This window comes from Phoenix dactylifera, chromosome 15, assembly GCF_051530095.1.
Source record: "Phoenix dactylifera cultivar Ajwa chromosome 15, Ajwa_hap1_PhDact_Kaust_v1.1, whole genome shotgun sequence".
Lineage (NCBI taxonomy): Eukaryota > Viridiplantae > Streptophyta > Magnoliopsida > Arecales > Arecaceae > Phoenix > Phoenix dactylifera.
This window is the reverse complement of record NC_143204.1, coordinates 23744122-23769760: the sequence shown is the minus strand read 5'-3', so window position 1 is coordinate 23769760 and position 25639 is coordinate 23744122. Positions and strand designations below refer to the sequence as shown.

Here is a 25639-nt window from a genome sequence, read left to right as displayed (position 1 = left end):
TGGATATAGAGGGTTATGCATCACAGGGAAAATTGGGTATTCATTGGCTTCCGCTTTGAGACCGGTAGGTTGCCTCATTTAAATAGGGGTTGCAAGCGTTGGTCCCAACTAACATGATTTAAAGGTCCTGCAGGTGTCGACCCTTTGAAGTTTTAATGTACTGGCTCTCAAAAGATGAACCCCTTTTATGATTGGAGACAGCTGAGCTGCTTCCTTAACTAGTTGAGTGTTTAAATCATGTCTTTATATAGAATGATGATGATTCATTTCCAAATTTTGTGATAAATTAATTATTTACAAAATCATAGATCCAAATATTAGGGGATAAGCTTGTATCCCTTGTACAATCACACATCTTTTTATAATCATCTAGGGTTAATTATCGCCCAACCATTCAATCATGTTGATACAAGTCTAATTCATTCATCGGTCTCTTCTTTGAGATGGTAGATCGCTTACAACCAATTTCATCTGTGAGTCTAAGTCAATATTCATTAAGATTGAACGAAGTTGATACGAGTTTTTTCGTTCTTTCATCTACTTTTCTTTTTCCTTTTGAGATTGTCGTTATTTTTTAAAATTTATTTTAATTGATAGAAAGTGAGGGATATATAGCTTTGCTAGCATACAAGCACCGTCAGATAGTTAATTTGTTCCTAACTTACTCTAGATATTTTTGTTTTTTTTAGTTTTGAAATAGAAGATGATGTCTTACCTGTTTCAATTAATGAAAGATGAATGCAAGGAAGCCACTCGGTACATGATATATCCTTTTCAATAATAATTGGACTCTCCAATTATTAACCTACCACCGCCCTTATAGTTGGCCCCTATTAATCCATGATGCATGATAGACATAGATCATGAGTCCACCTTTAGCATGTCTAAAATATATCTTAATTTGAAGACTTGAAGAGCAATGGGGAAAAAAGAAAATAAATAGACCAACCAATTTTTACAAAGATTGGATAAAACTCAATCTAAATCAGCTTGGACATAAATCCTGCATGCCAGAATAGGTTATATACTCCAAGGCTAACAAATTAAGAAGTTTATCCACCCATGTAGCATCACAAGATGCAACTTTATGAGGCCCAAACCACATCTTCATTGGACATCTGAACTTAGGCTCCTATCTTTGTTCCACTGGTAACATTTTTTGGGGGCATTATGTTGCAGTGAATTTCAACTGCAGCCTAATTTTTAAACTACAACTCATCATCTATAGTATAACTGCTAAACTCAGAAAATGAGAAATTGACAAATTATCTATCTCGAATCATAAAGTTGAAATGGGATCATCTAATATATATATATATATATATATATATATATATATATATATATATATATATATATGTAACAACATCCATTTTAAGTCACCTTTCCCCTGTCCATGCTTTTATTTTGTCACCTTTCCATTTTAAATATGAGGAAGGACAAATTAGCAAGCGCAAGCATAGAACAGGGGGTTTAGAACGAGTGGATATCCCAATGGGAGCTGGTGTGTTTCCCAAAACGAAATTTGCGTCACATAGCATGATGGGGTTGTTTCGAGTTGAACAGCACACTGGCCCACTGCTGATACCCCTTCCCTCAGCTCATGCGTAGAGAGGTTCCAGATTTTTACTACCAAGGTGGTATTTCTACTTTATTGCTTGCATGTCTATTTCTACTTTTTTATTTATTATTTGGTTTGCTTGTATATAGTTAATGATTATCTAAAGTTGAAGGATTTGTTTAACAATATGGAAAATATCGATGTCATGATCATCCTATCCATGAATTACTGGAGCAGGCCAGGAAATATCATGAAGCTTAGGTTCTTCAATTTGCAACGCTCATCTACTTGTGTGGTTCTCAAAAAGCTAAGATTTTAAAAGACTTAACAATTATTAGTAGTTATAATAGCCAATTATTCATCTCAACAAGCAAATCTTCAAATTTTTAGTACTAAAATAATTACCAAAATAATAGTTGATAACATTGAAAAAAATAACAGTATCATCTTCCTCACTTTTTATTATACAAAATAATATTATTTTTGAGCCATGCAATCACTTCCAAAAAAAATTGTGATTAAAAATTTAAATTTAACATAACATTAAAATAAGTGAAAATAATAGCTATTGATTATGTTATTATGGTCCATTATAATAACAAAACAGTAAAAAAATAATTAAAAATATTAGTTATTATATTTTTTTATTATTTATCTTGATAAAATAGTGGCTCCCTATAATGGCCATGGTACCGGTTATGACACCGTTATTCAAAACCATGCAAAAAGCTGACGCTCCTTCTACAATGGAAAGTCAAAGTATACGTCATCTGAGAAGCATACGGTGCCACTTGACGCACAGACGTTGTATTATTATGCTTGTCATTTACGAGAAACAGTTTCAGAAATCTGAGACCTCTGAAAGAAGCCAAAAGTGCTGAGCTCCAGGAAGGCTGGCTCTGATCCCCACAATTGCAGCTTTGACTTCCTTGGCTATAATTGCCTCATCCTGCTTCTATTTATAGTAAAGGAGATAATCTGACAAAAAAAATTAATTTTATACTAATTATTATATTTGATATGAAAAATAGGTGAGAAATGGTAAAATCTAATAAATAAATAACATATTAGTATTGTTATTAATAATTCATTGATAAATATTTATTAATTATCAATAAATCTAACATAGGATTTATTAAAAATTAATATATTTATTTATATACCAAAACATACTAAAGTTTATTTATAATCAAAAATATATTTTATACTATACATAATTAATTTAAAAATATTTATTAACTTATGTAAATATATTTTAATATTCAAAATAGCCCATATTGACCGTGTTTATATGGGTAGGGCATAAATGGCTAACAAATAGACTGAAAAAAATATTATTACTGAAATTGTTTACTTAAGAGTATAGTTGAAAATTTGACAATATTTCAATATAAGATTACTTCTAATCAAATACAGTATTGTTAGAAATTTGACAATATTTCCATATAAGATAAATGATTTCTCAAGAATGGCCAGATTGTTAGACCCTAACAATGTAGCAAATTAAGCAATTATTGTTCAATGTAATTACGAAGGATGCAGTGAAAACTAAAGAAAAGATATTTGATTTAAACAATATTTACTCGCTCAGGTTCATAAAATGGACTTACAATGACTTGGGCTGACACTGTGGGGTATGATAGAATATATGCATTTAACCAGATACCTTATCTGGAGCCAATTAAATTAGTTTTGGACTTGTGTGAGCCCAATTTGGCTTTTATGCTTGGAAAATTGTGTTTGGACTCATTTATTCTATTTGTTTGTGTTCCTCGAGGTCCAGTATTATTTATTTTTTTTTAGGTTGCTGGCATTGAACCTACTTTGTTCTATCCGAACTCACACGTGGTTTTCTTCATTACCAGCTGTAAACATGAAGATAAATAGTTTCTTTATGAACCTGACGCATCCACCTATACTTAACTTCTCTTGTTACCAAAAATACAGCTTTCACGACAGTAGAAGTTTTTTAAAATACAACAATTACTCATCATTGCTCAAATTTGAACTTGCAGCCAACAAGAAAGTTTTGTTTTATGGAAGGCAACAGTAGGAGTTCTAGAAGAAAAAAAATAATGTTTGTTAAAAAAAAAGAAACAGTTATATTATTATCAGATTCTTGTTTATTTAATAACAATTTATTCTTCACATAAGACAAATAGAGATAAATTGATGTAATATTTAGATTTTGAAAAATATGTATTAAAAACATTGTTTATCATTTTGAGTACGCATATATATATTTTCATATCCATAGACTAATCAAAAATAATTATATTATTTATTTATTTTTAAAAATAATTATATTATTGTAGAGTAAATTCGACATAAAAGGCGGAGGGGGCAGAGCATCCGCTTCTCAGCAACATTTAGCAGCTGATGAGAAAGTATGATATCTTCTAGGCTGTCGAATAATACTACTGACTGGGTTACCATCTATACTGTCCAGCATATCAGAAAGATTTTCTGGGCAGGAAAGTGGGATGTTCCTCAATTATTGAGTAAGTTTTTTTTTTTAAGTTGTGCTCCAATACGCATCCCAGTATCAGTAGTGAGTGTACCAAAAAAAATATTATATTTATTATTTTTGTTTTTTTTTTAATTTTCTTCTGCTCCTACTAAAGTTTAGAGCGAACAACCGAGCCATCCATAGTTGACGAGGGAATATGTGCAAAGCGGGTGGGCGCTGCCCGAAGGGGCAAAAAACCAAACAGCTGGCAGCTGCGAAGAGTTGTTTCAGATAAAACCAGGGGCGCTCAAGCGGTTTTACAACACCAGTTTTCCTTTTTCTGATGCAAATAAGAGCACGTCCGTCGGCATCTCCCTACCCTCGCCGAGCGATGGAGCGAGGAGAGAGAGAGAGAGAGAGAGAGAGAGTAGGAGGGAAGGGATGGTGGAATTTCTAGGAGTTGTTGGAATGGGATTGGATCGGGAAATCATCTCCTACGATCTGATCTCCCGATACCTCCCATGCCAATGATTTCTAATTACTCCTCCCTTTCCCTTCTGCTCTCAAAACGTATACTGCCTTTAAATCAGTGCCATGGAGAGAGAGAGAGAGAGAGAGAGACTCTGTTTTAGTGGGAGAGGGAAGAGGAAGAACGAGCTTTTAAGAGCAGTGGGAATGGGATCATTGAGGAAGTTCTCTTCCTACTTCTTCCAAAGTTTGGAAGATGGGCATGTCGGGTATTTCCCGATGCCTCCCATTCCTATTGTTTTTAGGCGCTCCTTCCTCTTCCTCATAACTCCCATAATACCCTTCAGGATTTCTTTCTTTATTTCTGCTGTTGATGTCTCGAATGATTCCCTTGTTTTTAATTTAAGAGCATGGTTTCCACTTCTTTGCAAGCTTGGATGAAAATTCTAATGTCTATTTGCTTCTTTTTTTTTGTGTGTGTCTTTGTGTGCTGGCTTTAAAAGTTTTCTTCTGCCCAAGTCTTGTGCTTGTGTTTGATCAGCTAACTTGTTGATGCTTCATTGGTTTGTTTTTATTTTCTCAGTAACATAAAGAGAGGTATTATTAGATGGCGGCAGAAGTCCCACAGAAGCAGCCTGGCGTCCGGTTAGTGCAGCACGCGAGTATTAAAGCGTTGCATGGTGTAAAAGTTTGCTTTTGGGCTTTGCTATCCGTCGATTTTGATGAAGTTTTTAGTTATGTTTTCATTTGGATCGGAATATTAGACCGGGTTTGAGATTTAGTCTATTGATCCATTGGATATTTTGAGACGAATCAGAACAAGAGTAAGCTGAATTCAAACTTGTGTAAATCAGGTGATCATGTTATAAAATTGGTCTCTGCAGGCCAGATAATATTGAAAACATGTATAAAATTCAAACAAGAATAAGCAATCCAAGCCAATATGTGGAGTTTTTAGCATCATTTCCTCTTGAGCAGTTGCAAATGGAATTGCTTAGATAAGTGGTCGTGCTTGAGTTCTCCTGCCGTTTTGAGCTAACGTTTCCATGTCCGAGACATGACTTCCGATATGAATGCTAACTGTATGCAGTCTAAAGGGAAGTCACCCTGGCAAAATAGGATCGAAACTGCGTCTGTACGAATTAATAATCGCGACCGAACCAGAGTTATTGATGGATGTGAATAAAAAAAAGACTTTACAATAAGTCAAAGCAGCCTCTACCAACCGGAAAGGAAAAAAAGAGAAATCAAGTATTAATAATGCATTTAAAAAAAGACTTGTGCGCATGATGCTTCACAGTCTCTGATATAGAACTATACTATTAAACAGGGTTACTCTACCTACCTTGGAGCTGGAGGCCAGCAAAAAAAAAAAAAAGGAAACTAATTTGCTACTCTACCTACCCAACATCTCTTGCAGCCCAAGTTTTCTAACTTGATTGGTTATCCAACCGTTGCCACCTTTCTACCGACTCTAGTTTTCTCCTCTCTTTTTCATTCCTTTGAAGCATCAAGTTCAAGACTATTAAAATTATTCTTAATCTATTAAATGAAATGACAAATAGGATGATGGTGTCGAAAAGTGATCAGAAATCACACCTCCGGGTTTAAAGGAGGAGAGAGGATGAGAGAATAAATTGATCAGAAATTACACTTCTTCCCATGCAGGAGTTAGATGGGCTCAGCGGGCGGTGGTAATAGGGCTGATCATGGGCCAGAACTTGGCCTTTGATCCGAGCCTATTTGAAATTTGATATTTTGTGGGTCTAAGTTCCGCCCATGGGCTTAAACTTTAAGACAGAGAAGGATGTGGCAATGGAACATCCCAAAAACGGCCCATTTGATTGTTTTAATTTCACTCCTGACTTTTTCTCACGCACCAAGCTAGGTAGAACCATCCTATCAAACAATCTCTCTCTCTCTCTCTCTCTCTCTCTCTGTGTGTGTGTGTGCGCGCGCGCGCGCGCGCGTGTGGTTCCCAGTGGATTCGAACTACAATCCTCTCAAGCAAATGAAATTTGAAAGTACAATTCCTGAATTCACTATCTTAACAAAAACGGATTCCCTTGCGCAGGGTCATGGTTTGATCAATTCATTTGGGCTAAAAATAAGTCAACAGAAATTTGGATTAAGCAGTTGATTGTTGGTAGGTATAAAGATTATGCCTTCTTAAAAGATATAATGGCTTGGAAATACGCAAGACAGGCGCTCATAGTTTCACACGCATTTCGTGAAACTAAACGGCCGATAGATTTCATTGCCGTTTTAGCCCTTGATGCTGATGTATTGTTCCAGTTAGGAGATGTTATCTCAGCTGACCTAAATTTGCTGTTCCGAGCTGATGGTTTGGGCGCTATATTCATCTGTTAGAGCTAAGCCACCCAGCTGTAGTCATGCTGTTTTCGATGGCCGCCTTACGTTAATGGGTTCTGATGTTGCTCCTTGCTGTTCTAACAGCTGTCATGTTCTTTCTTTTGCATTTGCTCAGCTCTGCACCAAAATAAAATAAAATAAAATAAAATAAAATAAAATAAAATAAAATAAAAAAATACCCATGCGTGAAATAGTTTTAGGCGGTACTATTTTTTGCTGATTTTTTTTAAATAAAAATATAAAATTTGATGGAAAAAATTATTTTTAGTTATTATTGCTATTTTTATTTTTTAAAACAACTTTCATATTTTTTGAAAAAGTAAAAATAAATGTTTTTCCACAAAAAAAAAAATGGTTTTCAGTTCTTTCCACAAGATTCTTTTTCTTCTGCCCAATCTCTCCTCAGCTCGTTGCCCCGCCCAACAACGCTAAGTTTGCTGGCCTTGTGGACTATTTTGCATCCAATGCTAAGCTATTCTTTGTCTCCGGCTATGTCGCTAGCTCCATATCCGCTCCATTCTCTTCTACTGATGCTTCGGCTACTCTCTCAACTCGACATTGAGCTCTTTCTCGTCTCCAGTTCTAGCCTCTCTTCTCCTCTCGTTATCAACCATATTGGAGCTTATTGTTAATAATAATAATAATAATAATAATAATGTATGTTTTCTATTGTTAAGAATTTACAAAAAAAATAAAATTATTGTTTTATTTTTGTAAAAAAATGGCAGGCATGCCAAATGCAGCTTTAGTATTCGTCTGTATTTCTTTACGTACATAGTATTCATATGTATTCACTATGAAATCTATAAGGATACCTTGCCTTCAAATCGAGCCACCTTCTTGTTTATTCAAAGGGGCAGCTCATGTTCGAACCGCCTGGGGAAGTATTTTGGCAGAAAATGTCTCCTTGATGTAACCCACCAAAAAAAATGCTCACCGATTCCGCCCGATCATCAGCTTCCTGAAAACGGCCCCCATTCCCATCCGACGGCCCCGAACACCCCATCACACCTATCTTGTCGTGTTCCCCCTCCTCCAGACCCTTCAAACGAATCATGACGCGACAACCCTCCACCCTCAGGTCCCCCTTTCCCCTTATCGACACGTCTCCCGAATATCCGCTTCCAGATTCGTGCCCATCGCGACCGAGAAGGCCTCTAACGATACGATATAGCTTCTCCTCGCCGCCCACGAACGGAAAGGACAAAAACGGCTGATGGCTGATGAGATCCAACGACGAGGGATGGTACACGTGTCGAGATGTTGGTGATGGTGCTACCTTGGTGCGACACGTGCTAGGAGGCGTCGTCTCATGGGAGTGCTTTGAAAGTTTTCAATTTGGATTATTCTGTTTTTCTTTAGCCTTTTCCTTTTCGTCCAATTTTTTTAATATTTCCTTCTTCCACGGCAAGCTGCCAAAGTGCCCCAAAGCCTTCCGCCACTAGTCCACATCATGACATGGCCCAATGCTTTTTAACGGACCATGGGTGGAGGCAAAGAGGGCACAGAGGATTCCGGATGGAGATATCAACGAAGCCGCAATTCCTCGGACCTTTCACACGAAGTCGTGATGGTTTGCCTTCTTAAAATAAATCATTTTTTCGAAGTGGGTTTGACGTCGGTAAACTATGACGGATTTTTGTTTTACAACATCTGAAGACTTACAGAGTGATGTAGCTTCTCACAGATCATTCATATTTATCGAGAAGCAAATAGTACAGTTGATTGGGCAGCTTTCTTTGCAATGCATCACTATAGTGAATTCTTCTGGAAGAATCAAGCGAATGTTTCTTGTTCTTTTTGTCAGCTTTTTTTTTTCAACTTTCTTGATCGTAATCACGTATGTGGGCATCGGTGTACCAAAAAAAAATAATAATAAATTATTTTCTAATGGCATAAAAAGTGTTTTTTTTAAAAAAAATTATAGCATAGATCTTAATCCATATATATATTGCAAAAGGCTTTTTATTTCTAGTGCCAACAAATCCGTTATGGTTTTTTGATGACACGGGAGGCTGTACCACCCTTCATTCATTTATATGCGAACGAACAGAATTTGTACACAGAAACTGACAACATTGGCAGTGGTCTCATGGCATATGTTGTTGAATGCATACTTTGGCTCAAACAAAATTAGTGTAAATGCTTTTGCGTTATTTAATTTTATAATTTGTAAATTGTTTCAGCCCTTACCTTTTTCATTTTTGAACACCAAACTTTTACCTCTACCCTTGTGATTGCTGAACACCAGATTGGTGATTAGGAACAATTAATGCCACTGTTGCCGCTATGCACCTCAAGAGTATCCAAAACTAAAGCCTTCTCCAAGTGGAATAGTTGCCAATAGTCATCGGATGTATCACAAGAGAGTATGAAAAGGACAAACATCAAGCTGTTCAAGATAAGTGAAATCCATCTACACTTTTCTAATTAGAATAAAAAAAAGGAGGGTCATCCCACTTGATCAAAAAAAGAGTCAGTTGCACATGTATATAGACCAATTAGAAAGGTTTAAGCCGACTCGTCCTCAATCCTTTTTATTGTTGAACTTTAGAATTTTCCTTTTCCATTGGTCCTCGGATATATAGGGGGCAAGGGAGGAGTCCATTGTCAAACACCTTAATTTCACATATATCCCTCACCAAGGCCATGTCCCCCTGGAGCTATCCCCATGCTTATCTATCTTTATGGCTCCCTTTACACTATTTCGTCTACTTCTCCACCCCCTTTTCTATCACTAAATGCTATCAGAAGGATGCAAGAGAGGCGTGTAGTGATGCTGTTGACAGAAGATAGAGAGCACGGATGATGAGATGCATGGCGCTCTGCATCGCATTCCTTTGTGCTCTCTATGCTTCTGCCATCACCTCCGGCCTCTTTGTTCATTTAAGCTGTCACTTTGGAAGCTAACTCGGTTCTCTTTGTTCGATATTTTGGCAGATGACAGCAGGAGATCGAGCTTGCAATCCGAGGGTGGCGGAGGGCCTGCTTTGGACACCGGGGCCTGGTTGCACCCGACTGGTTTCTTCCTTGTTAACAAGGTTTCAATTGCGTGACGCTGAAGTGATTGCTATCTTTGGCTGTTCATTTGTTTGGCATTTTGGGGGGGATGGTTTTATCTCTTATCAATGAGATAACGTTTTTTGTTTTTTTTTTTTGGAGAAAAAGGTGAAAAGAAATATGAACTGTTTGGTTTTGTAGCAAACCTTTTCCCTTATTCTCTCTCATTTTTTGATGATTTTTTCAACAAACAGTCTCGTTTGCTTGGAGTCTACCGATCTTCCTAAATCAACATTTAAGATTATAAACTTTTCATTTTTTTTTGATTTTTTTTATACACCTAAACCTCACTAGTATACCTTGCTAGTATGCATTCTTTACGAAATCTAGATTAACATTCACTCATAAACATTACTGGTTATGATTTGCGGTGCAAACGCTATTTGATAAGTTGTTTGATAACTATTATCTCTCAATTTGGTTGTTAAAAAATATGAGGAAATGAAGCCATGGAATCGAGTTATCAAAAGAAACCAGCTGTTCAAGAAGACAAACGTATCAAGTCTGACTTCCCTTAATCTTCCACTAATATTTGTGTTAGAAGGCTGAGCCGAACAAGAATTCACCTCCCTCTCCCTCCACAATCTTCATTCAGAAATACACATATATACGGGCACCCTGCACCACCTTCCTTCTTCGATCCTTGTGCGCCGCCGCCGGGCCTTCTCCGCCACCACCGCCACCTTTATTGATGAAAAAAGCAGTCCCCTATACTGCTAAACAAAGCAGTTCCACTCTAAGGAAGAACAAACGAGAAAGGAAGTCGGTGTGCTTCTTTAGGAGGGAATGATCAAAATTAAGATGCATTTATTGTGAATAAATGAGGAGGTTGCATATGAGTGCATTAGTAAGGAGCTTGAATAGTCCTTGCCCCGTGTTGTTTTGGTTATTCGCCTGCTATTCGCGTGATTTATAGGAGTGCCCGAGCAGTTTCCTTCGAGTGTGGGAAGAAGATGGAATTTTGGAGCTCTGCGTGGTTCTTGTCTTCATGGGTTCCTGTTCTTAATGACAAGCTTAACAAGGTTGCTCATCAGGGTGCTTCACATCATGCAGCTCTTCCATCTCCTCCTGTCTCTGCCCTCCCCGGTTCCCCTGTTTGCCGCATGGTTTCCAAGCTCTCATCAAACCAAGAAAACGGGGACTGAGTTGTTAAATCTATGTTCAGTTTGATGTCACTAATTTTCTTTGGATTGTTATCTTGCCTTCCTCGACAAACTTTAGAGGCGTACTTGTTGTAAATGGGATGCATGCACAAAAAATAAAGTCAGGGACATGACGAGAAGTCCATGTCCATCGTGAGGCAGAGATCGAACAAATGGGGAGTGGAAACCGAGATGTAATAAAGTGAACACGCAGAGACCCCAGCCTCGGGAATTCGCTCTATGCCGGTCGAGATTCATTGCTTATATAAATATAGGATCTAAGGTATGCTCTTTGAGGATTTTTCTTTTTTGAGGAAAATACGAACAAAGCGTAGTATCATGGAACAAACTGCAAGCTGGAAGACAAGGTGTTTTGGCAGATGAACAAGATGCATCAAGTTGAAGATCATTAATTATTCAAAACAAAACCAAGCACCAAGCATCACCATTGATCAACGATCATTCATTCACCACATACTAATTCATGGCCTCTTATTAACAACACCAACAATTCTAGATATCATCATTAGGCAAGGAGCTTGGAAAAACTCCAGTGCCCATATTTACCAGGCCATAAAATTCATATATTCGTGCACAATACTTTGCTTACAAGATTCCTGCAAGACCGCGACTACGTTATTGGAGAAATGGCCGAAGGACCAACCTCCATGACGCTAGTAGGATGACTGGATAGTAGTAGCGAAGGAGCGGATGCTTCGATCATGGCGGAGGTGGACCGGGCGGCCCATGGTGATGATGTGGATGATGCGGTGGACCGGGAGGGCCGGGTGGAGGACCCGGTGGACCGGGAGGATCGACTGGACCAGGAGGAGGAGGAGGGGAAGGACCAGGCGGTCCCGGCGGCGGTGGACCGGCCGGTCCCGGCGGCGGCGGACCGGCCGGTCCGGTTGGTGGTGGCCCTGGCGGTGGCGGGTGAGCCATGGTGATGGATGTTCGGTTTTGGAACGAGCTCCCTTTTATAGAGTGACGGGCAGGTGAAAGATTTGGGAAGACTCGTAGTTGATTTGACTTGCAGGTTGCAGAAGCGTGATCATCTTTTGCTTTGCCTTCTTGTGGCATCTGAAACTTTTGACCGTTGGTTTGCTGGTTTGCTTCTTAGTTAAGCATCAGCAGTCGGAATTATATTTTGGTATTTTGTCTTTATATATTGGATGGAGTTGGATATAGTTTAGCATTAGGATTTAAGTTTAAAAAGTCGGCCAATGACAATAGAATATAGCACTGTGGCCACCAAAACTTTCAAAGTTTGCTCCTGCTGAAAGGAACCATGCTCCTACTTGAAAGTTTTAGCCAAGACATGATTGGAAGCATTACGAAAGCTAAGAGGTCTATATCTCAGAAGCTTCCACTATGTACTGTTTTGGTGGTGGAGGGTTCGTCATGGTGATGGAGAGATGAAATGCAATTAGGGTGATAGGTTCTTGGCTCAACAGTAAGCTAGCTCCTTTTTTTCCTTTATTAAAACTGATGAGGAGATGGAGGGTTTGCAAAGGCTTTTAGTTGGTTGACATGCAGGTCTAGATGTGAGATTATCGTATACTTTGCCTCATTGTGATGCCGATCTTTTTGACTTCTAATTGGCTGATTTCTTACAGCGAATGCGTCTTAGATAAGAATTAGCAGCCGGTATGGTATCGATAAATTTATATTATTGAGAAAAAAAAAGAATTAATAATTATCTTTCAGCTCCATAACTAATGTATGAAATGCACATATTATTTTATTTTTAATAAATGGTGGAAGGAGGTGGTGAACCTTTGATCTTGTAGCTAGCAGATATAAGGAGGAAGGGAAAAATGCATGGACTGAAAATGGGATGAGGAAGGGCGAGGTGAGGAAATGGACGGTTAGGAGAGTTTAGATATGTAAAAGTAGCAAAGTTTAGATATGTATATTTTGTTATTCTCTTTCTTTTTTTTTAGTTTTGGACCTAATTACCAGGTGCAGGTTTCCTTTATCCTAATCTGATATAATCTATCAGTCAAAAAATATTATGAATGCTGAGTTCTTTTTTTTTTCTTGAAATGCTTGAACCACATTGTTTTGAGTCTAGGTCCATTTATATTCAGTTATATCCAATTGGGTCTACCCTCTTCAATGGGTTTCACTTCCATTCAAGTTTTGTTGGACTTGGCTATGAATCTATTCACTATTTGGATTCAGACATAGCCCATGTCACCATGTCCATTTATCCATAAACCTACTTCGGTTGGATTACTACGACTTGAATCCTTATGATAACAGTATGGATCTCTTTCCACTATAACTGGGCTGAACTCATTGGGCTTAGTCTTCAGCCTGTTGCACCTTCTGCTAAAACTAGTTGGAAACTTATTAAATACTGAATCATACTTGAGTTCAACTAAACCAGTTGAGAAATGAGAGAGAAATCCACCTTAATTCATTGAGGTAATGTTCCTCACAATATAGTTTTTTTTGAACAAAACGGTAAAATCTCACCACAACATTTCATTCTCAAAATAATTTATTAAAAATAATGAAAATTGTGAAAGAGAGAACAAAAAAAAAAGGAAAAAGGAAGCAATGGAGAAGAGAACTAAAATCAGTAGAGAGAAAAACCAAAAAACAAAAAGTGTCTTTGGATGCTCAACCACCCCAATCTCCACCTACGTACAGATTCTACTTCAAATTAAGTTGTCTGGATTCTTCTCAGGAGAAAAAAAAAAAAGAGGAGGAAATAATCTATGATCCTCTGATGTGGATTTTACTGAAGAGGTGTAATGCATCCTCGAGAAGAGGAGAATAATCTTGTCACACGATTGAATATTACCTAGGTTTTTTTCGCATCCATACAGCATAACACGAATTAAGCCATCAAGCCAAATTTTACGTGCTTGGAAGCAACAGAGTGCAATGAAAGGATTACCCTCAAAGACTGGATGGATCGGCTGCACTGATTTTATATCCAGTTCGGATTGAGTTTGGATAGAAATTTGTGGGTCTAGAATAGCTCTTAAATTCAGAATGGAAACCATGGATTGATGGATGAATTGTACTCCGCCTGAAAACTCATTCCTCTTTTACAATTATTTATTATGCTTATTCAAAATTTATTCATGTTACCAAATAGCATGATTTTGATATATTTTATGTTATTTTATATTTTAATATTTAATTGTTTTAATAAAAAATCTTATTTCCTTTAATATATATAAAAAATATAATTAATTTTATTCTTTGTGATATTTTAAGAAAAATTGTTTGAATTATTTAAAAATATTAATAACTTCTATTTATCCTAAAATTTACATAATTTTCTTACAAGCTTTCTTAGAAATAGATGATTTATGATTATTTTTTATTTGTGTTTCAAAAAAATGGAATTTAATATACAAAATTTATTAATTTTTATACCTCCCGGTCTGAATCCATTTGAGCATGACCGATTTCAACTCAATACCTCCCGGTCTGAATCCAGTGTGGAGAAGAAAAGGCCTTCATGATTCTCTTTTTCTTCCTCCAAACCAATAGGCCAAAGACTGAAATTTAAGCTAGGACAGCACTTAGAAGATACGGGCTGAGTGGAATAATAGGTCCAATTTCTACAAGAATATTCCTACCAGATATTTCTGAAGAAATATCCAAACATACACTTAGTGTCTATTTGTATTTTTCTACAGGATTGGACTAAAAATTCTGTATAGAACCGGTCGTCCAGCCAAGCATGGCTCTATCAGCCAAATACCTTTTAGCCTAGATCTTTTGGCAAAAAAAATCCAAAGATTGAGATTTGAGATAAGGTCTTAAAAAATGTGAAATAGATGGGCCAACAGACTCCGTCCTTGTAAAATTTTCAGCCCAACCTCGTATGAATATTTAAAACAGGCTCTTATTGGTCAAAGTTAATCAGACCCAACCCAATATAATTTACAAATTGGTTGATTCCTGGTCCAAGCTTGGACCCAAGTTTAAGAATCAACTTCTAATCCCACTGAGTGTGACGTTGGACGCAACTCAAACCTTGCAGCTGGCATGGAACTTGTGACTTCAACTTTTCGTCAATGTAGTTGAGTATGCTAAAGGCTATTGGTTTGATGTTCTTGACCATTTTGGTCCACATATGCTGTTCAGTCCTTTTCGCTTCAAAAAAAAAAAAAGAAGGAAAAACCAAAGAAACGTTTCCAACCGTACAAATACACTGGGTTTTGAGAGCGAAAGATAGAGAGAGATCAGGCATGCTCTTCTTACGGTCACGGCAGCCTCAAGTCCAGGGAAGCAAGTGGATGGCTTCTTTTCGCTTTCGCATCATTATCTGCAACTGTGGGGTTGTCATCAGGGCATTGAAGGTTAAAACTAGCTTTCCGTCTTCAGGAAAAGCAGAGATCATAAATGCTCAAGCGAGTACAAAGCCAATCGCAGTGTCATATAATTATAAAGCTTCTGTTGGCGTAATATTTATGGCGTCTGAAATTCATACTGCAAATTTCTTATTTTAGAGCTAGCAAATTGTATTTGCATTGCTTTCATTCTCTTAATGCAGGTGACTAGGCTCCACCTAAATGTTCTCAAAAGAAAGAAAGAAAGCAAAAAAAAGCTCTCAAATGAAAGTCCATTCAGATGCATCACTCAACTATAGTCCTTTGGAACATCATATGACCCTTTGCTGGAAAATTATCTAATCAAATAGCATCTTATTTCAAATATATACCACTACCAAGATAGGTATTAAATTTTACATGCAATTTTCCTTGGAAAAACAGGAACGCACAGTGGTATGAGATCCCTCTCTGAATAGTCAACTAGTTTTATTACAGGGAATGAGCAGAGAGAATCTAATAAACATGCGTCTCTCCTCACTTTTATTGAAACTTTGGTAGCTATGCAAAGCAAAGGAACTCCTATAAGGGATTAATTGGCTTCCGATGATTGAAGATGAGTCATCAAAGAGGATGAGGATATATGACAATGATTTCAGATATAAACTAAGAGAGCCTACAATCAGAATTAGCTGACATAAGGACCTGGTTAGCTTGGCTTAATTTGACTTGACTTGTACTTTTGGAAAGAATAATTTTTGATTTAGCAACAAAAAGTTCCTACTTAAAATTATTATTTTAAAGTTTAAAATTTAAAAACAACAAATATATATTATATGAGAAGTAAAACTATCCAGACCCTATCTAGATGAAATCAAAATAACTACAACGTTCCATTTCCCTTCTGATTATTAACTAAAAAGTGTGCGTGCATGCGCATGCAAGGAAAAAATGTCAATAGATAAGGGGTTATAATAGCTAAAATTGGAAACAGGAAATTCTTTTCAAGCCTCACAAGGCGTTTCCCACATATTTCTTCCATTACTTTTGTGTCATAACTGGTAATACTTTTATAATTATTTATTTGGTCACTGATTTGCCATTCTATCCAAAACCTAACATCCACAAAATTCCTCAAAGAGTTCGAGCCAACTCACATTATAAAATAGAAAACATTAATGAGGTTGCTCTTTCTCATCACCTTCTTGAATAAGAAATTAATAAATAACATAGCGTGACATACATGGATCGTAAAAATATTAAAGCAAACTAAGAAGAGTATTTAAGTAAGCAACTTTTAGATCGCTGCTCAGTTCACCAAGCTGATATAGCAATTGGAGATTAGTGTAGTACAAGGATGGACCCAACCAGCTCACTTAGAGACTTCATCTAAGCAGCAAGCTAACACGGGCTCTTTGGCATTTCCAGCTAATTATTCTTTCTCTCATCATCATCATAGTCATAGTAATCGACATAAAACATAACAAAGCAACTAAATCCAAAAAGAGGGAAAACTATAAACCCAATATGATCTAGAAAAAGTTGGAACAAATGATCCAAAACGACAATCAAACCAAGCAACAACATAAATCACATCATTATCAATGCCAGCCATTCAATCCTAGGAACCAAGATTTACAGCATAAATATCTTTGTTAGATGATAAAATTACACACACATACGCACACAAAAAGAGTAGAAGAAGAGTCCAAGAACTCTTCCCAAAAAAAGAGGGGAGGAAGAAAGGCCGAGCGGCTCAAGCACCGCCTACCCTTTAAAAAAAAGGTAAAGCTTAAAAAAAAATTATATATAATAATTATAAGGAGGAGGTAGCATAAGCACCGTCCGATCGGGGGGATGGTCGGATCAACAGGGGGAGAGCCAGGCGACGAGCTCCGCCCCGATCCGGCGGTCGGCGTCGGCCCGACGCTCCTCCGCCGCCAGCGGCGACCGGCAGAGAGGACAATTGAGATTCATCTGGTCGAACCACCCGTCGAGGCACTCGCTGTGGAACACATGGCAGCACGCCAGCCGGCGAACCCGGTCGCCGTCGGCGAGCTCGCAGAGGCACACCACGCAGGCCGGGTCCTCTCGCTCCCCCTCCGCGGCCGCCGACCGCAAGGCCTCGTAGGCGAAGGGGCGTCCGGAGGAGGCCACGACGACGAGTCCGGCGAGGCCGGAGCCGGCAGCGGAGAAGAGGGGATCGTCGGCCGCGGCGGAGGAGGGATGGAGGCGTAGGAGGCCGAGGGAGTGGAGGAGGCAGAGGAGGAGGGAGCGGAAGTAGGAGACCCACCCGGCGGCCGCCACGACGAGGAGGATCGGGATGGAGTCGCTGGAGGCGTCGTGGAGTCGGTTCGGGAGCCCCATTTCTTTCCCCCCCTTCTCCCTTCCTTCTTTTTATTTAATTTCTTTCTTAATTTGATAATTATTACAGAGTGAAGGATCGGGAGAAAGAAAGAGGGATTTATAAAAGCGGTGGGGAAAAGGAGTGAAATTTATTAGAGGAAGAGACGAGAGAGAAGAGAGGGGTTACGTGGGGTTTGGGGAAGGGGCATGGGAGCGATTGGGATTTGGGAGTTTGAGGGGCGAGTCTTGGAGTGTTATGGAGAGGGAGGGAGCGATGGTATGGAGGGTAGGTGGTTCACGCGATGGTGGTGGGGACCCACCATTCTCCCACTTGAGAAGCACATCTCCCATTCTTGATCCGGTTTCCGGGGAAGCCATTTCCGCTAAGGTTTCTTTTTCTTTTTTTTTTTTCTTTTTCCTTGTTGAGAACTATAATTAGAAAACAAAAACCAACAAAATATTACTAGCATGATTAGTTATATAGACGGTCACCCAATTCACAGCCCTGTTAGCTTATCTAAATACATGCTTAGTCTAGACAGATCCTCTATTCCTCATCACCATCGAGATGTTTCGAAGCAGTGGATGGTTGCAGTTGGCAGTCCTCGGACTTCCTGGATCCAAGTGATGATCGTAGCCGAGTCACCCTTTAGGATGACTAAACTAGCTAGTAGCATTCGCCAAGCATGTCGAAGACCCTTCTAGACAGCTCTCAGCTTCGTACTGAAGATCGTGATGTCGAATAACTGACAGCTATCCGCTACCACTATCCTAGAGCTCAGGTCCTTGATACGAAACTTGGGCCTCCCCTCGTACTTTCATTCAGCACAGATCCATCAAAGTTAACTTTGAGGAAGAGAGTATAGAAAGAAGCCACGACATTAGAATTGATTCTATTGAAACTTGTTTAATTAATTCCGGATATTCTATAAGAACAGAGTCTGATCTGCAAAATTGGACATCGGAGGATAAAAAGAAACTACACGTAGCGGAGCGCTACATAAGAGGTCTTAAACACTAATTAATGCACCCGCAAGCCTTCGTTTACCCTCGAACAGGCAAAAGGAAAGAAAGAAAGAAGAAAGAGTTGGTCCAAGTCTGGATCCAATGTATCTCACCCATGTCCTATTGACATGATAAAATACAAATGGAGACCGATAAGAATGATCCCCGAGGGGAGGAACAAGAGTAGGCCCCTTGCAGCATAATATAACCATATGTTCTGGTTGATTAATCATATGGTTGAGATGATGAGGCATATATGAATGGCGATAGGCCCGAGATTTTCGGACCTAAAGGTGGTGTCTTTGATGTTGGTTGCTGTGTTTAGGGGGAGCATGAAGCATGCTTCTAAGATCTTCGAATCCGCCGACCCCACTATAATATGCTCATTCTACTTCTTTAGACACCTTCTCACTACCTGCCTGCCCTATTTGGCAACTTGGTCTATATTCCCACTAGCGCTTTTTCCAAAAACTTTATTATTGTATACATAAGAGACATTATTAGATGGATCTAGTCCACTGTGAATCTTGTCATTTTATCTTAGGTTAACATTATTAGATGGATTCATTTCACTCTGAATCATCTTACAAAGATTCATTCCAAGTGAAATTATCATGCAGTCATTTTGTCTTCGGTTTACGGTGAATTTGACCCGTCTAATAATTTCTCTATACATGGTTTTTGGCTTCCCTCTTTCCTCCATCTCTTAAAATTATTTTGCCCTCTCCAAATCATATGATGGTCTCTTTTCCATCGATCATCGATATTTAAGACGTGAGCTTGTTAGGACACTATGAATTCAAGTGGCGTCCCTCTTGTCTCTCTAGAAAATATTCATTAATCATAATGCCAGTATGATTACAATGACAGCCTCAATGGCTTAATTATAACCGTTGCACTCATTTTGGTGTATAGTCAAGCATATTATATAGATTTAAAATCAATATTTTGCATTTAGATTTTAACGTTTTCTTGGAAAACAGTAACGCAGCATGGCTGATACGATTGTTGTGAACTCAAAAATCGCAGTCACGAGTTATTTGTAGGTTGTTATGCATAGTTCAATAGAGTTGTGTCCAAATCACTATGACTTTTATTATTTAACTATGCTTAAATATCGAACTATCTTCTCTTAATCATAAATGATCAAAGGGAATTTGCTACAGGTAAGTATCTAGCTTTACTCAGATGTTCAGGTGGTGAATGTAGATACTTTAGGAAACATTGCTGCCACTTGGATAGAAAATTGAGAAGAAAGAAAGGAATGGCATGGTGGTCATTGTTGAGGGTAGTGCGTTGAGTTTTTATTGTCCAAAGGGGGCTCGGCCAAGTTGCATTGGGTTCACATTGCCCTGGATTCTCTCCGGTCAATCATGGAGTAAAGTTGCCTCGGATCCAAATGTCAAGCCGGCCATCCAATCAGGCTCGGCAACTTGGAGGGGTGAAACATAGGATTTGAGATCGATTCAGTGGAAATGTGACAATATAACTGGCTGAATTATTCTTCTGATAGAATAGACCATGAGCATCTTCCCTTCATTTTCTGAAGTGATGGAGCTGGACTCACTCCCTTATCTGAAAATAAGCACAAACTTCTCTAAAGATCATAGCTTTTGAAGAGACCTTGTCATTCACACTTTGCCCTTTTACTTTCTCAAACTGAGACAAAGAGGCACGCAAAAACTTCTTAGAAAAAAGTTTCCCGTTTCTCATCTTCTTCTCCAATGCCATATGCATTAATATATGACGAGAAAGAGGGAGAGGGAGAGACGGAGACAGAGACAGAAAGAAAGAGAGAGGGAGAGAGAGAAGTCAAGAGTTGAGTTGGGGATTGCAGGTGCGGTGGAGGGTTTGTATGAGGCGGACTTTAATGAAATATTGCTGTAATCAACGGACTTATTTGCAATTGCCACTCTAATCATCTTCGGGCTTCCCTCCCGGGACTAGTTCAATTTCAGTAGAGGAGACAGAGAAGGCAATTTAGCCAACATTATAGGATTTACATGAAATACTTTGTTCATAAAGTGACTTGTCTGGTCATGACTTTTGAAGTAATCATGTCGTGCAATGTACCGGGACAAGTGGAGGTGGTCAAAAGTTAGAGAACGTAAATAAAATACTAAGTTAGATAGGGGCTTCTATGTAACTATCACTTGCATTGAGCTTGAAATAGTCCCCAGCTACCGAGACTAGTTTCTTAAATTGAGTTCAAACTAGTCTCATCATGCAGCATGCCTCGCCTAGCTTGAACTTATTATTAAAAATATGCTTCCAAATAAAACCCTATCAATATCGTATTCCTCTACTTGATTGGTCGAAATTTGTTATTCCTGGCCGTAATTACTCTACTCTTCGGGTACTTGTATTCTTTTTTTTCAAAAAGGGGCATGGACGAAATAGGCTTCTTTCTAGGAACATAGTCATTCCAGCCATCTTCAAATAGTTATTCTTAAAACAAGCAGATTTCTCTCCTAAAAAAATATAAAGAATAAAAATAATAGCGAAGCAGATTTGCCTGGAAAACTTTTTCTTTCTCGTTCCACAGAAGTTCTAAACCCATTTGGCATGAGCGAGGCTTATTCTAAGCTTTATTTTTTCTTTATTTTTGAACAGTTGTAAATTTGTTTAAACAGATGATAGGAGTACGAAAACTATCAACATTTCATCAAGATAATGAGGAGAAAACCATGTCACTTGGAGGTTTCTTCTAAATATTTTTCTTTAAAACTAGTTTCTTCTATTCATAAGGAAATCTCCAATCTAGTTTGACCATATATTGCATCTTGATGCAATGGAAACCCTTCTTTCTCACCTTTATATTAATATTTTATCTTCCACTTGGCAATGCATCTACCATCCTCATTCAACGCACGTATATGTCTGCATTTATCTATATGTGCACAAGAACATTTTGATAAATTTTTTAATATTTTTCAAGTTATGCAAGGGCAATCAATATTGCATTGGTCATATAAATTTGGTACTAGAGCCGAGAAAAAAATCAGCACATATACTGATACGAAGCACATTGCCCCGAAAGATCTAAAACTTTATGTATCCTGAAAAATTAAAATTATTCTATCCTTTATGCTTCCGAGTTTCTCTATTATCATCAAAACATTATAGTGGAATATTATTTGACTTAAACTTATATGTTGCATTATCATATTTATTTTGATTGAGTTGCTATAGCAGAAGATACAAAAAATAACGGCAAGAATAAAGAACATTTTAAAGATACTTAATCAAATATACTAACATTATACTCAACGAGTAGTCGTTACATGGTTAAAAATTAAATAACATGTACTATGGCTATCCTATAATGATATCAACATGGCCACCATATATAATATATCGGAAATCACCTCTAGCTATGCAACATATTTTATGTGCATCTCATGCATCATGGATTTCATGAATCGTGATGATAGCCACGTACGCAATGCACGCCAGGATCGATCTTACCATGATTATATGGTACATTTAAAGCCATTGTGTACCTTACAACGCAAAATATTGTTTCACGGGTCCCAGACCTGGATTACTGGGTCCGGGTAGGGATCCTTTGCCCGTAGGCCGTTTTGGTCCGGTGTTCGGCCCATTAGACTAATCCGAGATTACTAAGAAACCGCGGCATTTCCCACCGCCATCGTGGGTTCCGCTGCTTCGCTCTCCGGCTTCCGTCGCTCGTCCGCATCTTCTTGCGTTCCGCTCCAAAACCCTAATCTGGATGAAACCTTACCTATCCCCATCTCCGTCCTCCTGAAGTCCTAGGTCTCTCTCCCCTCATCGGCCTCTTCTCCCTCCACCCTCCGATGTCGGTCCAATCCCCTGAATTCAAGTACATCGCCGAGGGATGCCTCCAGGAATGGAAGGCCTCGAACGCCGCCTTCAAGCTCCCCGATCCGGTCCCCATGACCCGGTTCCTCTACGAGCTCTGTTGGGCCATGGTGGGTTCGTCTTCTAGGGGTTTGAGATGTGTTTCCGAGCGTTCTTGATGGTAAAGGCGGGTTCATGATGGGGTTTGGTCGCAGGTTCGCGGGGATTTGCCGTTCCAGAAGTGCGGCGTGGCGCTGGACTCGGTGGTGTTCGTTGAGGAGCAGCAAGGGGAGGAGATGGCGTCCATCATCGCTGATATCATCGCCCACATGGGGCAAGATGTGAGTTTTGGTTCTTTATGTATCCTTATACTGTGAAATTTTAATGGAGTAGTTGATAGCTGTTGATTTGGATTCTTGCATGCACGGTGAGAATTCTTTCAAAGTTTACTTGATCTTGAAATCCTGGGTACTTCTTGGAGAGTGCATAAATGTGGCTGCATTTTGGATTTGGACATCAACATTATCCCTGAAAGGGGTCAACTAGGGCGGGCTAGATATTGGCTAATTATCAACAATCTCGTTTGCAAATTGTTCTGAATGTGGGACTATTCCTGAACCCCAAATATTTGATCATAGTCGAGTTTGGGACACGTTTAGCTATGAGACCGACGTGAATGCCTCTTGGAATATATACTACCATTGGAATAGGATAATTAGTTTCATAGAAGCGGATTTGCAAATTATATACTGATTAAGGTTCTTTGTGTAAATCAAAAATTTGTTAAAGCTCTGAGTATTAATTTTTTCTTTGGATCGTTATGCAGAGAGCTGTCAAACATAAAAGATTATCTATTTTAAAACTTCTCGAAATCCATAGGGTAATCCTTCCCAAGGAGGTTGCATTAATGTTTTTTGCTGGACATAACTGGACTGCTGGAGGCTCAATTACTGCAACTACGTCTTTGTAATGCTTGCAACTTCAACTCAAAGAAGGGGCCTAATATGAAAACCAGAAGGCTAGTTGATGGGTGGGGCACTTGCTTTAACCCTTGCACTTGTATATGAAAACTAGAAGGATAGTTGATGGGGGTGGCCGGGTGGGGCACTTACTTTAACCCTTGAACTGCCCAAAAGAGTAAAAACAAAGAGGGAGGAACCCATGGGTAGTTATAGGTTACCATTTTCATCTTTGAGGCACAATTTATAAACCAAGAACTCACTCAGAAACATCTTCGTGGCCCACTAATAAACCTTGTATTCTAACCTAGTAGCTGACTAGTCTCAGTAATCTTGAAGATAACCTAGTCTATTATGCCTATAAACTAAGAACTCACGTAGGGACATCTTTGGACATTTTCTCCTTCTTATTGCCAAAGGTTCCAAACTTAGAGGTTATCCGGTCACTGCCTTAACCAACAACCTCTTTGATCGATGAGGTTTCTTGTAGCTTGGATCTGCCTTGGTGGACCTGGAACTAGCACCCACCAGGTAATGTGAGGGCCAAATTGAGCCTTATGCCGGGCAATCTCCTCCCTCTGCTATTGGGCATTTAAGCTCTCCCGTTGCCTCCATGTCCTCCGAATCCAATGCATCATAGTTCTCTAGATTCTTCGAGTGGTATGAAAATGACTTAGTTGCCCGGCCCTCAATCTTCTTTTCTCAGCACTTATTTGCTTGCTCATCTTGAAATAGGCTAAGTACTTTTTCATTAATAGGTGAATCTCCTACACATATTTCTTACAAACTGATACATTAGAGTAATCATGGGCTAGATGCTGCTTCAACTTGGCCATTTCTCCCCCTTAAGCACGATATCGCACCACTTGTATCTCCAGTGGTGCTGACCCCATAGCACAACACCATGATCATAATCTATGCCACACTCCAGCTCATTCTCTTTCTTGGATCAATTTTTGCAAGTTTAACAAACACATATCCGGTGTTTTTATAGACATTCGTAATTACTTAACTCATTTTTTAAAATTTTACACTACAATACGAAAATCATTGAATTATTTTAGAAAAAACTTTTACATTATTCATACATAATAGTAATTTTTTATTTTTTCTGTTTTTTAAATATTTTAAATTAATTTAAAATATAAATGTATATAATTTAAATATCTTAAAATTAATTTTAATTTGGATTAGTGTAGTACCCTGCCAGGGGTGCTACGTATATTTTTTAGTCAATGGGTATACACCAATCACCACTTATTTTTTAGTTTTTTAAAATTTGAGGTTAGGTTTTTGTAGTCTATATTTGAATAAATTGCTACCAAATTGGGATAGCAAGTCACATGCATACTTTCAAACATGCTACTGATTTTATAGATTTTTTTGATTATTATTTTATTTTTTATTTATAATCTGAAAATATATTTTTAATATAAAAATTATACAATTAATGAAAGATCATGATTTCTTCAATATTGCATAGACCATCCTTAGATCTACAACATATCATGTCATGCCAAAAGATAAAAAAGGGCATATTCTCTCGTCATTTTTTCCATTCTGACCTATTTTAGGCCTTCAAACAAAAAAAAAAAGAGGGAAGGAGAGAGGAAAAGGGAAGGAGAGAGGGTTTTTACCTCGATTTTAGCTTGAATCCAGCAAACATTTGTTGTTTTTTTGACTTTTCTTGTGGACTTTTAGAAGAAAATAGAGAGGAAGAGGCAAAGAAGGCATAGGGGGCTTTATCCGCCCTCCTTCTCTATTGGGGTGAAACGGATGCTTGAATTGCCCAAACTGTCTCAAACTGAGCTGAGCTGGGCGCGTTAGCTTTGGTCGGGTCAGTTTAAGCCAGCTTGGGCGCTGAATTGAGCTGAAGGCTCATTTCGTGTCGGTTCTGATCTTGTACAAGTCGGTACGTCTTGAATTGGGCTGTTCAAGGTGGTGCGATAGGTGTTGTTATACTTCACTTTATTTGGTTTCCTAACTTTAGTGTGTTTATGTTAGGGTCTTGGATGGTAAGTCACAAGTGGCATTGGTCAGATTTTCTTTTTCCGGGTTTGGAAAGTTTTGAACTTATTGGTATTGGTGTCAATTTTATGAGGCAAGGGAGAATTTAAAGAACTGTAATCTTAACAGTGATTTGTGAATCAAAAAAA

At 38.4% G+C, this 25639-nt stretch overlaps 1 protein-coding gene, 1 long non-coding RNA gene and 1 pseudogene across 7 annotated transcripts in view; 2 read left to right on the top strand and 1 right to left on the bottom strand.

Moving 5' to 3' along the window:
• The first annotated feature begins 3816 nt into the window (after positions 1-3816).
• Positions 3817-5441, top strand: LOC148699950 (uncharacterized). Its single transcript, XR_015973537.1, has 2 exons — positions 3817-4062; positions 4186-5441. It is a non-coding gene; the product is annotated as an uncharacterized LOC148699950 (long non-coding RNA).
• Positions 5442-16946: 11505 nt separating this feature from the next.
• Positions 16947-17954, bottom strand: LOC103705822 (E3 ubiquitin-protein ligase RHA2A pseudogene; annotated as a pseudogene). The gene has a single exon (XR_015973660.1). The product of XR_015973660.1 is annotated as an E3 ubiquitin-protein ligase RHA2A pseudogene (transcript).
• Positions 17955-22256: 4302 nt separating this feature from the next.
• LOC103705821 (THO complex subunit 2-like) overlaps positions 22257-25639 on the top strand; it is a 43714-nt gene continuing 40331 nt past the window's right edge. For all 5 annotated transcript variants that reach the window (XR_015973493.1, XR_003385421.3, XM_088711392.1 and 2 more), the window contains exons 1-2: positions 22257-22655; positions 22740-22865. Coding sequence is in view for 3 of the 5 variants with exons in the window: in XM_088711392.1 (XP_088567518.1) it covers positions 22521-22655; positions 22740-22865 (261 nt within the window). In the remaining 2 variants the exon portion in view is untranslated. The remainder of the gene's footprint in view (positions 22656-22739; positions 22866-25639) is intronic.